This window comes from Schistocerca serialis, chromosome 4 (assembly GCF_023864345.2).
Source record: "Schistocerca serialis cubense isolate TAMUIC-IGC-003099 chromosome 4, iqSchSeri2.2, whole genome shotgun sequence".
NCBI lineage: Eukaryota > Metazoa > Arthropoda > Insecta > Orthoptera > Acrididae > Schistocerca > Schistocerca serialis.
Window position 1 is genome coordinate 118127738 of NC_064641.1, and position 14531 is coordinate 118142268.

The following is a 14531-nucleotide window of genomic DNA, read 5'->3' on the forward strand; positions in this document are numbered from 1 at the left end:
TTCAGAAAACGTTGTTCTTGTGCAACGCAGCTAGCTCTTTATTCGCACGAAGTAATGGCCGCTATCGACAGGGGATCTCAAGTTGATTCCGTATTTCTAGATTTCCGGAAAGCTTTTGACACCGTTCCTCACAAGCGACTTCTAATCAAGCTGCGGGCCTACGGGGTATCGTCTCAGTTGTGCGACTGGATTCGTGATTTCCTGTCAGGAAGGTCGCAGTTCGTAGTGATAGACGGCAAATCATCGAGTAAAATTGAAGTGATATCAGGTGTTCCCCAGGGAAGCGTCCTGGGACCTCTGCTGTTCCTGGTCTATATAAATGACCTGGGTGACAATCTGAGCAGTTCTCTTAGGGTGTTCTCAGATGATGCTATAATTTACCGTCTAGTAAGGTCATACGAAGACCAGTATCAGTTGCAAAGCGATTTAGAAAAGATTGCTGTATGGTGTGGCAGGTGGCAGTTGACGCTAAATAACTAAAAGTGTGAGGTGATCCACATGAGTTCCAATAGAAATCCGTTGGAATTCGATTACTCGATAAATAGTACAATTCTCAAGGCTGTCAATTCAACTAAGTACCTGGGTGTTAAAATTACGAACAACTTCAGTTGGAAAGACCACATAGATAATATGGTGGGGAAGGCGAGCCAAAGGTTGCGTTTCATTGGCAGGACACTTAGAAGATGCAACAAGTCCACTAAAGAGACAGCTTACACTACACTCGTTCGTCCTCTGTTAGAATATTGCTGCGCGGTGTGGGATCCTTACCAGGTGGGATTGACGGAGGACATCGAAAGGTTGCAAAAAAGGGAAGCTCGTTTTTTATTATCACGTAATAGGGGAGAGAGTGTGTCAGATATGATACGCGAGTTGGGATGGAAGTCATTAAAGCAAAGACGTTTCTCGTCGCGGCCAGATCTATTTACGAAATTTCAGTCACCAACTTTCTCTTCCGAATGCCAAAATATTTTGTTGAGCCCAACGTACATAGGTAGGAATGATCATCAAAATAAAATAAGAGAAATCAAAGCTCGAACAGTAAGGTTTAGGTGTTCGTTTTTCCCGCGCGCTGCTCGGGAGTGGAATGGTAGAGAAATAGTATGATTGTGGTTCGATGAAGCCTCTGCCAAACACTTAAATGTGAATTGCAGAGTAATCATGTAGATGTAGATGTAAAGTGGTGTAGGAAATTCGACGGCAGACATACAGATCTCACTGACGAATGTCGCGATGGCAGGTCTACAACGTCCAGTACCGTTGCAAATGTTGACCGTGTGGATGTGATCATTAATATAAGTGCGGATCGGAGCATGAAACCACAGGAAATTTCCAGCATACTGAACATTTGATATGGGAGTGTGTCCTCCATTGTTCACAAGCACCTGAGATACCATGAACTGTGTGCCAGATGGGTCACACGGATGCTCACCAGTGTTCACAAGGGACAACGTTTCCATTCGTCACTGGCATTTTCGGAACGGTATTGTGTGGAGAGTTTCAGCGCAGGGGATGAAACTTGGGTCTACCGCTTCACCCCTGAAGCAAAGAGAACATGGATGGAATGGGTGAACATCGCATCACCACAAGGAAAGAAGGCCAAGGTCCAACCTTGAGCGAGAAAGGTGGTAACGACAGTGTTCTTTGATATGGAGGTTGTGGAGAATTTGGAATTTATGCTGAAAGACACGACAATCAATTCTGCTTTGTATTGTCAGACTTTGCACTGGTAGCGTAAGGCAATTCAGAAAAAGTGACGGGGAAAATTGATCGCCGATGTGATTTTGTTGCACGATGACGCAACACCGCACTCTCCCCAACATAGCTGGAGGTATGGCAACATCCTCCATACAGTCCAGGCTTATCACAATGCGATTGTCATGTGGTAAGCAAGATGAAAGAGGATTAACAAATAAGTCAGTCACATTCTCCCATTTCATACTGTCTGAAATAACGCTTTCTAAGGTAAACACATAACAAAGTACTGCCCATTTGCATGATTGTATATTACACTAGTTATAAGCTACGTTTATTTTTTTAATGTGGTGTTATATGCAAAATCTCTCTCTATACTATCTAATATATTCTGACACCACTATGTATGTTATCAGAAATGTTGAGGACTGAATACCTCACCCCTTCATGTGCCACCCTAAGACAGAGCGAAGATAATATAAGTCACTTCTCCTTTCAGTATTATGTTAATAAATGTTACTGTTGTTTGAAACTACAGTTGGTTGTTGACAACAACAGTCTTTATAAGGAAGTTAATTTAGCATCACCCTGTTGTCAGATGCTTGTATGTTTAAAGAACCATCTACAAGGGGTTCTACAGTGTACACCAAATATTCTTGTCACAAACTTCAGTGCAATATTTGCTTTCTGAATGAAATGCAGGCCCTTAATATAATTTCATAAGACAGTATTATAACATTGGTAGAGTAAGTCAACTTTTTCACATTTTTATGTCAAAATATGATACTATGTGTAATATAAAAGTTGCAGAGTTATCACATTTACAAAGATCTATAGTATGTGATCTACAGTTCACTTTCTTATCATAATAAACTCTAAGAATTTAATATACACTATTCGATTTGTTGATCACACGTCTTGTATTATTTTTAACGGTGTGGTCAGTACAGACTTGCTTGTATTGTGTTTTAGCGAAGTTCGATATCAGTGCGATTGTACAGAACCAGTTAACAATTTTCCAGGGAATTTTATTCACATTTTCAAGTGTTGAAGAGTATCGACTGAGCTTGGTTACAGTGGTTGCATTACCCTCAAAAAAACTAGTTCAGCTTTTCAGATATACAGTGGCAAATGATTCAGCCACAAAAAGAGCGAACACACAATCGACCACTGTGGTACACGTGTAGTAATCATTTCGTAGTCTGAGGATGGTATTTCGTTATGCACATTCCCAGGTTTCTTGATGTGACACTCTGCATTCCTATAGTTAGACTGGATGCAAGCCTGTTATGGGAAACAGCTCTCGTACCATAATACACTCCTGGAAATGGAAAAAAGAACACATTGACACCGGTGTGTCAGACCCACCATACTTGCTCCGGACACTGCGAGAGGGCTGTACAAGCAATGATCACACGCACGGCACAGCGGACACACCAGGAACCGCGGTGTTGGCCGTCGAATGGCGCTAGCTGCGCAGCATTTGTGCACCGCCGCCGTCGGTGTCAGCCAGTTTGCCGTGGCATACGGAGCTCCATCGCAGTCTTTAACACTGGTAGCATGCCGCGACAGCGTGGACGTGAACCGTATGCGCAGTTGACGGACTTTGAGCGAGGGCGTATGGTGGGCATGCGGGAGGCCGGGTGGACGTACCGCCGAATTGCTCAACACGTGGGGCGTGAGGTCTCCACAGTACATCGATGTTGTCGCCAGTGGTCGGCGGAAGGTGCACGTGCCCGTCGACCTGGGACCGGACCGCAGCGACGCACGGATGCACGCCAAGACCGTAGGATCCTACGCAGTGCCGTAGGGGACCGCACCGCCACTTCCCAGCAAATTAGGGACACTGTTGCTCCTGGGGTATCGGCGAGGACCATTCGCAACCGTCTCCATGAAGCTGGCCTACGGTCCCGCACACCGTTAGGCCGTCTTCCGCTCACGCCCCAACATCGTGCAGCCCGCCTCCAGTGGTGTCGCGACAGGCGTGAATGGAGGGACGAATGGAGACGTGTCGTCTTCAGCGATGAGAGTCGCTTCTGCCTTGGTGCCAATGATGGTCGTATGCGTGTTTGGCGCCGTGCAGGTGAGCGCCACAATCAGGACTGCATACGACCGAGGCACACAGGGCCAACACCCGGCATCATGGTGTGGGGAGCGATCTCCTACACCGGCCGTACACCACTGGTGATCATCGAGGGGACACTGAATAGTGCACGGTACATCCAAACCGTCATCGAACCCATCGTTCTACCATTGCTGTTGCAACAGGACAATGCACGTCCGCATGTATCCCGTGCCACCCAACGTGCTCTAGAAGGTGTAAGTCAACTACCCTGGCCAGCAAGATCTCCGGATCTGTCCCCCATTGAGCATGTTTGGGACTGGATGAAGCGTCGTCTCATGCGGTCTGCACGTCCAGCACGAACGCTGGTCCAACTGAGGCGCCAGGTGGAAATGGCATGGCAAGCCGTTCCACAGGACTACATCCAGCATCTCTGCGATCGTCTCCATGGGAGAATAGCAGCCTGCATTGCTGCGAAAGGTGGATATACACTGTACTAGTGCCGACATTGTGCATGCTCTGTTGCCTGTGTCTCTGTGCCTGTGGTTCTGTCAGTGTGATCATGTGATGTATCTGACCCCAGGAATGTGTCAATAAAGTTTCCCCTTCCTGGGACAATGAATTCACGGTGTTCTTATTTCAATTTCCAGGAGTGTATTTGAACTTATCTAGGCGAATAATGTGAACTGTATGTTCAATTCTTTCAGTGAGTCACAGAATATACCAGCTGGAAATATTTTCGTCATTTTTTCCGTTTTACGTCGTTCCTTAGTTGCTTCAGAATTCATGGAGGGATGTCAGTCTTCGCAATTAAATGAAAGACAGTTTGCTTTCCCCATACGCCCATATGCATTTCACTTCTTTTGCTTATGAAGCATCTTCAATGGCCTATATATATGTATATGTGTGTGTGTGTGTAAGATAAATGCATCGTATGGTAGTTACAAGAATGTTGCAGCGTTTCGTTTTCCCGAGTTATTTTCTTGTTTTTTAGGCTAGAATCAAATTCTGCAGAACAAGTTTCGTGAGGTTAAATCATAGTTTGGTGCTACTTACCATACACAATGCTGGCGGTCCATGTGTGTGGCCCTGGACATGTGTTTACTCGGTCTCCATACTACGGACAGCCGATTTCCGACGTTTTTCCACTCATATTTATTACAAAACTTTACATGCACTTTTCATTGTATGTTAAATGTGCGTGAGTTTGCTGTATGCTTTGATACCAAATGTCGCTGTATGTTTATCTTTCGTCTTTTCTTTGTGTTGTGTTAGTGGTTTGATATTTCTTCAATTGTTGTGCATATGTTTTGTTATTTGTGAATGATATATATGTTATTCTTGTATGTGTGTGTGTATTCATGTATATTGTTTGTTTGTTTTGTTATGTGTGAATGATATGTGAATGTGTTATTCTTTTGTGTGTGTGTGTGTGTGTGTGTGTGTGTGTGTGTGTTTGTGTGTGCTTGTTTTGTTATGTGAGAATATGTCATTCTTTACGTTACTAGATTTGTGTGTGTGTTTTTTGTTGTGTGTGAGTGTGTCATCCTTCATGAGAGTGAATTTGTGTGTGTGTGTGCGTGTGTGTGTGTGCGTGTGCGTGTGTGTGTGTGTGTGTGAGAAAGAGAGAGAGAGAGAGAGAGAGAGAGAGAGAGAGAGAGAGAGAGGGAGGGGGGGGGGGGGAGAAAGGGAGAGAGAGAGAGAGAGAGAGAGAGAGAGAGAGAGAGAGAGAGAACGGAATTAACTGATTATTTATTCTGGTTATGAGGTACTATTTTTTATTTTTGACTTTGTCACTTTTTATGATACGATCATAATCGGTTTTGGCCTTTAACGGCCATCTTCAGACTCTACAATAAAGACATAAAAGCTTAAACTAAGACATGAGACAAGTGTGACCATTTTCACTAGGTCTACTTGTGAGCATATTAAAGTGCTGTTACAATGGTTGTGGTTCATACCTACGGGCGGAATTTAATGAACCAGGGTTCATGCATTTTCAGCTAAACACAAAATCAGAACTCAGGGAATTATACAGATACAACCGAGTGTACTTTTCATTCCCTATTCGTTACGCTAGATGGGCGCATCCTTTATACGACAATCTTCAGTCGTAAAAAACCATAAAATGTGACAATTATTACTATAATAATTCATCCTGTTGTTCATGAAATATGAAAATCAATGTGGGTCATGAAATCAGCAAAATCTACTTAGCAAGTGAGGCCTTTACAATAAAAGGGACAGAGTAGCGGACCTTGTGGTATGTTTTTCGGTGCCAGGTGGCGCTGCGCTTCAGGCTGCTAGATGTTCCCGCCACTGGGCACAGGCTTAGCAGAGAAAACACGGAATCCACGGCCAGCGCAGATTGTTCCTTGCTACAGCTCGCTGGCGCTCTTCTTCCGGTTGTGAGGTGTTAACGTCTGCTGGGTAGGTGTCAGGAAGCGCAGACGCGTCCCGAACACCACACTGCGGCTCTCGTTCATAGGGCGGACAATGATCCGCTGGAGCATGGCTCCAGGAAGCAGCGACTACCTCAGCTAAGTGAACCGTAAATACCGGGTGGTTATAATTGAACTTCCCCTGCTTAACACGTTATAACAAGGAAACCACACTACTGGCCATTAAAATTGCTACGCCACGAAGATGACGTGCTACAGACGCGAAATTTAACCGACAGGAAGAAGACGCTGTGATATGCAAATCATTACCTTCTCAGAGCATTCACACAAGGTTGGCGCCGGTGGCGACACCTACAACGTGCTGACATGAAGAAAGTTTCCAACCGATTTCTCATACACAAACAGCAGTTGACCGGCGCTGCCTGGTGAAACGTTGTTGTGATGCCTCGTATGAGGAGGAGAAATGCGCACCATCACGTTTCCGACTTTGATAAAGGTCGGAATGTAGCCTATCGCGATTACGGTTTATCGTATCGCGACACTGCTGCTCGCGTTGGTCGAGATCCAATGACTGTTAGCAGAATATGGAATCGGTGGGTTCAGGAGGGTAATTCGGAACGCAGTGCTGGATCCCAACGGCCTCGGATCACTAGCAGTCGAGATGACGGGCATCTTATCTGCATGGCTGTAACGGATCGTGCAGCCACGTCTCGATCCCTGAGTCAACAGATGGGGACGTTTTCAAGACAACAACCATCTGCACCAACAGTTCGACGACGTTTGCAGCAGCATGGACTATCAGCTCGGAGACTGTGGCTGCGGTTACCCTTGATGCTGCATCACAGACAGGAGCGCCTGCGATGGTGTACTCAATGACGTACCTGGGTGCACGAATGGCAAAACGTCATTTTTTCGGATGAATCCAGGTTCTGTTTACAGCATCATGATGGTCGCATCCGTATTTGGCGACATCGCGGTGAACGCACATTGGAAGCTTGTATTCGTCATCGCCATACTGGCGTGTCACCCGGCGTGATGGTACGGTCTGCAATTGGTTACACGCCTCGGTCACCTCTTGTTCACATTGACGGCACTTTGAACGGTGGAAGTTACATTTCGATGTGTTACGACCCGTGGCTCTACACTTCATTCGTTCCCTGCGAAACCCTACATTTCAGCAGGATAATGCACGACCGCATGTTGCAGGTCCTGTACGGGCCTTTCTGGATACAGAAAATGTTCGACTGCTGCCCTGGCCAACACATTCTCCAGATCTCTCACCAACTGAAAACGTCTGGTCAATGGTGGCCGAGCAACTGGCTCGTCACAATACGCCAGTCACTACTCGTGATGAACTGTGGTATCGTGTTGAAGCTGCATGGGCAGCTGTAGCTGTACACGCTATCCAGGCTCTGTTTGACTCAATGCGCAGGCGTATGAAGGCCGTTATTACGGCCAGAGGTGGTTGTTCTGGGTACTGATTTCTCATGATCTATGCACCAAAATTGGGTGAAAATGTAATCACATGCCACTTCTAGTATAATATATTTGTCCAATGAATACTCGTTTGTCATCTGGAATTCTACTTGGTGTAACAATTTCAATGGCCAGTAGTGTAATTACCGTATGAGGACCAGACTTGGCAGCATCAATATCAAGTACATGGGGAAGAGAAATAGTGCAGAATCAATTCAACCGAAACACATTTAATGTGCTGCCACGGTACATCATACCATTACATATAGGTACCGTTAGCGCTACAAAAGTGGCTTAATTTGGGTTTCCAGAAGAGTCTGAAAACGCAAGATTGCAGTCTGCACAACAGAACGAAGCATGTCCGTTGGTATGCGAGCTACTTCTCTTGATATGCTGCGCTTCAGATCAGCACATGTGTGAATGTTCCCCTGGTAAACCCTGCCCTTCAGGTAGGCCCCCAATCAGAAATCACAGGGAGTGAGATCAGGCGATCGTGTCGGGAAAGCATTTGGAAACGATCAACTCATAATTCGATCGCTTTCAAATGTGTTTCCTAAAAGCGTATGAAATTCACGAGTGATGGTCGGCGGGGCCCCATTTTGCATGAAAACTGTTGAGTTCAGTGCGTCTCTCTCCTGTAGATCGGGTATGACATGCTGGCGACGCATATCGCAGTAACGCTGGCCAGTCACACTGCACGTCTTTGGTCCTTGAGCGCCAAACTGGTCAAAACAGAATGGGCCAATGATGAACGTAGCCGTGAAGCCACACCACACAGTGACATGTTCACCATACAGGGGAACTTCACGCACAGTGATTGGAGATGAAGATCCCCACACACGACAGTGCTGCGTGTTCACCTCACCCGTCAGAGGAAAACGAGCTTCGTCTGTCCATAGGATGGTGCAGGGCCAGCCCTCGTCATCTTCAATCCTTTCGAGAAAGTAGAGTGTGAAGTCAACACGTCGTTGTGCGTCCTGTAGTGCAAGCTGCTGTACGATATGGCTCTTGTACAGATACCATTTGAGAATGGTTCGAAGCATCTTCCGGGATGTTCAACTGTCTTGACACAGCACGCGTACTGCCTGACGATCGGGAACTGCGTGAAGCGTTGTCTGCCATAGCAACAGCGATTTCATCAACTACCTGTGGTGCAACCTGTCGTCGACCTCTTCTCGGAGCGACGCCCAGTTCTCCAGTCGATTCGAACTTCTTCATCAGGCTCCGCACAGCAGTGGAGAAAGAGGACCCTTCCGTAATCCTTTCAGCCGGCGATATTCTCGAAGTGCAGCTGCAACATTAGTGTTGTTTTGATAATAGAGCTTCACCAATAATGCCCTGCTCCTTTTGTCGAAGCTCATGTTGACAGGTCAAGTGCACTTTGACTGGCCAGGTGAGTGAGACTACAAAACACGATTACTGATCAACGCACCTGGTGGCCATAGTTGGTGCTCTGACGCATGGAAATCATGCACCCCATACTCTGGACATTAATGCTACTAAGTTCGGTACTCGTACGGTAATTAGTTTCCGTGTTATAACATGTTAAATAGCACTCCGTCTTCAGGCCAAGAGTGGCCTACCGGGACCATCCGACCACCGTGTCATCCTCGGTGGAGGATGCGGATAGGAGGGGCGTGTGGTCAGCACACTGCCCTCCCGGTCGTTATGGTGGTATTCTTGACCGAAGCCGCTACTGTTCGGCCGAGTAGCTCCTCAATTGGCATCACGAGGCTTAGTGCACCCCGAAAAATGGCAACAGCGCATGGCGGCCCGGATGGTCACCCATCCAAGTGCCGACCATGCCCGACAGCGGTTAACTTCGGTGATCTCACGGGAACCGCCGTATCCAAGGCCGTTGCCTCAACATGTTAAATAGGGGAAGTTTAATTATAACCACAGGGTATTAAAATTTGCAATATTTGCAAACTCATTTTCTCACTGATCGGTTTATCCGGTTCTTTGCTTTTCGTGAGGTAAATCTTAGGTTGTTCTACAATGTGTAACCGGTTACTGTAAAGATAATCTTAAAGAGGACGCGCGCATCTACGGGAAAGAGTATGGAAGGAAAAGTACAATTGCTTGTATAATTTCCTGATTCCTAATTTTACGTTCAGTTGACAACCGAAGAACACGTGTTTAGCAAATACCGCCCGTAGGTATGAGACATATGTATTGTAGTAGTACTACATTAAACTCAAAGTAGATCTAGTGAAAATAGTTACACTTGTTCCAATTCTTAATTTAAACTTTTCTGTTCTCTGTTGCAGCATCTGAAGACGGTTTTTTAAAGCCGAAACCGGTTATGACTGTATCATAAAAAATTGATTGAGTCAAAAATAAAAAAATGGCACTTTATAACTAGAATAAATAAACGATTAATTCCCCTCCAACCTTTCTCTCTCTAAGGAAAAGAGGCACACAGCAGTCAGTCGCAATTCCATTGGTTTTTATTATTCTTACAAATCTATATTTCGGCTTTAAACAGCCATCTTCAGTGGATTTTCGTTCTATCTTAACAGACTGGCGGCAGTTCATGTCACCATGTGTTCTTACAGGTGTATAGGCAGAAGGCAATGTCTTTCTGTCTATAAACCTGTAAGAACCCATGATGACATGAACTGAAGATGGCTTTTTATTGCCGAAATCTAGATTTGTAAGAATAATAAAACTTAATGGAATTGCGACTGACTGCCTCCGCTTCCTTATAGTCTACGGTTGGTGTGCACAACGGTTCCCGATGGAATCAAAGCTAGTTAAGATTTCTCTCTCTCTCTCTCCCTCTCTCTCACTCACTCATACGCACACACACACACACACACACACACACACACACACACACACACAACAAATGAACGGATATCGAACCACACACACTACACAAACAAAACTCGAAAAATAAACACGCAGTGACTCTTGGCAACATTAGACACTGCAAACACCACACACATTCAACACACAGTGAAAGGACCAAGCAAAATTTTGTAATAAATATGGTTGGACAAACGCCGGAAATCGGCCATCTGTAGTATGGGGACCGAGTAAACGCATCTACAGATCACACGCATGTATTAACATCATTGGGTATCCTAAGTAACATCGAGCGATGATTTAACCGAACGAAACTTGTGCTGCAGCAGTTGTTTCTAAGCTGAACGAAAAGAGAACATGAGAAAACGTAACATAGTACATACTTGTAAGTACTACCTTGATTATATACACTGAAGAGCGAAAGAAACTGGTATACGCATGCGTATTCAAATACAGAAGTATGTAAACAGCCAGAATACGGCGCTGCCGTCGGCAACGCCTAAATAAGACAAGTGTCCGGCGCAGTTGTTAGATCAGTTACTACCGTTACAATGTCAAGTTATCAGGATTTAAGTGAGTTTGAACGTGGTGCTGTAGTCGGCGGACGAGCTGGGGGACACAGCATCTCCGAGGTAGCGATGAAGTGGGGATTTTCCCATAAGACCATTTCACGAGTGTAACGTGAATATCAGGAATCCTGTAAAATATCAAATCTCCGACATCGCTGCGGCTGGAAAAGGATCCTGCAAGAACGGGACCAACGACGACTGAAGAGAATCGTTCAACGTGACAGAAGTGCAACCCCTTCGTTTAAAGACTTCTGCTGGCCACCAAACTCCCCTGACATGAACATTAATGAGCATATCTGGGATGCCTTGTAAAGTGCTGTTAAGAAGAGATCTCCACCCCCTTGTATTCTTGCGGATTTATGGACGGTCCTGCAGGGTTAATGGTGTCAGTTCGCTCCAGCACTACTTCAGACATTAGTCGAGTCCATGCCACGTCGTGTTGCGGCACTTCTGCGAACTCGCGGAGGTCCGACACGATATTAGACAGTTGTACCAGTTTCTTCCGCTCTTCAGCGTATATATAAAACAAACAAGTATTACAAGCCACTGAAGATGCTTCATATATAAAGGAAACGAAACACGTCTGACAAAAAACAAAGTGCCTTTCATTTAGTTGCAAAGACTGAACATACCGCCATGGAAATATTTCGTTATTGATATTTTATTCGGGGTGTAAAAATGAAAGTTGTCTGGAAAAATTTCCGAGACTCATGTGGAACTGGCCCTTGCTCGTGAACAGGAAGACTGCACAGTGCAGAAAACGCTGTGAACTGTGATTTAGATGCACCTTTCGATTAGTGTCACTTGTCTGCGCATGCGCGTCCCCTACATGCTGAGTTCCGAGTAATTTACTGTGTCATTACGTTTGAGTTCGTGAGAGCAACAGACGCGTTCAGTGGCCAACTGAATTCAAACATAAAATGGTGTTGACGATAAAACAGCGAGTGTTCATCGCCGAGTTTTACATTAAGCACAATTCGTTAAGATTGGATTGTTTGGGGGAAGAGACCAAACAGCGAGGTCATCGGACTCATCGGATTAGGGAAGGACAGGAAGGAAGTCGGCCGTGCCCTTTCACAGGAACCATCCCGGCATTTGCCTGGAGCGATTTAGGGAAATCACGGAAAACGTAAATCAGGATGGCCGGACGCGCGATTGAACCGTCGTCCTCCCGAATGCGAGTCCAGTATGCTAACCACTGCACCACCGCGCTCGGTACAATTCGTTAAGAACCTGCGCGAAACTAATCGCGCAAAAATTTCAGCCTGGAAGTGTTTTGGTCAAACTTTCAGCAAAGTCTGCAACGCCAAAACTTAATGGCAGAATAGCGCTAAACGGGCTGTGCAGCGAATAAAAACACTAACTGTCGGAAAAGAGTTTGAACAGCGGAATGTTCGAGTGAAGGGAATTCTGGAACACAAAGTCCGACGAAATCTCTACGCCGTTTATCTACGCAAGTTTGAGTTAAAAGATCGTCATGTCGAAACATTGCCCGCCGGAGTGGCCGAGCGGTTCTAGGCCCTTCAGTCTGGAACCGCGCGACCGCTACGGTCGCAGGTTCGAATCTTGCCTCGAGCATGGATGTGTGTGATGTCCTTAGGTTAGTTAAGTTTAAGTAGTTTTAAGTTCTAGGGGACTGATGACCTCATATGGTAAGTCCCATAGTGCTCAGAGCCATTTGGACCATTTTTTCGAAACATTAATAAAAACAGCCTGGATCTGTATCCTTAAGAATTTACTGGTGTGCACGAGTTAGAGCGTCCAGAGAACCTTTCGTGCTAGTAGTTTCCGAGTGAAGCGCAATCAGGACTTTCGGATCCTCAGTTTTCCATTTCGTGTGATGAGGCGTAGTTCAACCTGGCAGTGTATGTGAACTCACAGAAGATGCGCCACTGCATCAGAAGACCTCCATTAGTACTTCGAAGAACAGTTACAGTCACATTGGTGTTTGGTATGCAATGTGTGTTGGCATTGTAACGCGATTCTTGCGCCAAACTGTTAATGCTCACGGCCATGTTCAGAAGCTGTTTATGATCAGTATATGGATGAGCTCGCAGTAAATGAACGACTGTAAGAGTATTTTCAGCAAGATGGAGCATCAGCCCACGCGCAGACTTGGTAACCTTGTCACAAAGCGTGTGAAGCGTCCAGTGAGGAGAGGACCATCAACAGAGGCAGTGCAATCTCCTAGCTGTCTCAACCTGTGGGGTAAATTGAAGGGTCAGGCATACCCAAATAATCCTCACACAATGGAATGCCCAGAACAGAACACTGGGAACGTTGTTGCTGCGTTGCCACAGGCAGAGCCGGTACGCACGCCTCACGGTTCCATAAATCGAGCACAGCGCTGCATCGATGCCAACAGAGGCCAGTTCCAACATCTTCTGTGATGTTCATTGGCGAGGGTCAATATTATCATTGCCAGATTTATTTTGACCATTCTGTACAATCTGACTTGTGATATGAAAACCACATCTTCTGTGGAGAGATCTTTTTGTAATCAAAACTGGAAGTGACCGAGTAGCTCTCTTACTGGATAGGCGTTTTATTGTTGCTGGAAGGAGTGATGAGAGATGACTGTTTCATTTTATTATAGGATGTGGATTCACACAATGCCAGCAGTGATGGCTGCCCCACTAGCAACCACTCCCCCACGAACTGTCGTGACACCTGCCCACGGTGTGTGTTGCAGGCTCTGACGAGGACTACTACTCCTGGATGGACCTGGGCCTGGGCTTCCTTGACGACTCCAGCAGCGAGGAGGCAGCCAGGCGAGAGCACAACCTACCTGGCGAGGCGGGCAGCAAACCCCTGGGAAATGGCGAGGTGGTCAACAACTCGCTGGGGACTGGTGAGGTGGCCAACCGAACCCTGGCTCGCCACAGGAGGGCCACGCCCAGTTGGAGTCTAGGTGCGTAGCTAGACAGTCACCCCCCCAGACCACGTTTGCCATAGAAGTGATTCAGTATTTACGATTGTCACTGATTACTAAAGCATCCCTTGCTGCATACAATTGCAGACTCTTCTCTTGAAGTACAATGTTCAACATTTACTAAAGTACATTTCCATTTCTTACATGAATAACTCTTTCGTTCTAATCGATTATGTTGCCTGCGTCAACTGAGGTCAAGAACTGGGGTAGAGAACGTCCATGTTCGGCTCTATATAGACCCCTGTACGATGGCACTGCTGTGCTGAGAGAGAGAGAGAGAGTGTGTGTTTGTGTGTGTGTGTGTGTGTGTGTGTCTCCGTCAGCCTCGCCCACTTCTCGTTGCGGATTGGAGCGATACATCGCTAACATCTGTGGTAGCGATAATTTGCCACGATCTTTAGACGCTACCATCTATTCAGAGAGTGTCTAACAATTATGTCAACATACACACACTTTCGAGCCTTCACTGAGTCTGTTACTATAGTACCAGACAGCATGACACTAGGAAGAAGTGCAGTATCTAAATGGCGATCAAATATTAAAATAAATTACAGAAATGAATGATAAGATACACGACTAGCTGTTAG

The 14531-nt window shown here is 45.9% G+C and overlaps 1 protein-coding gene across 1 annotated transcript in view; it reads left to right on the top strand.

Moving 5' to 3' along the window:
* LOC126473780 (uncharacterized) overlaps nucleotides 1-14531 on the top strand; it is a 226480-nt gene that overhangs the window by 107081 nt on the left and 104868 nt on the right. The window contains exon 3 of the mRNA XM_050101047.1: nucleotides 13705-13923. Coding sequence (XP_049957004.1) covers nucleotides 13705-13923 — 219 coding nt within the window. The remainder of the gene's footprint in view (nucleotides 1-13704; nucleotides 13924-14531) is intronic.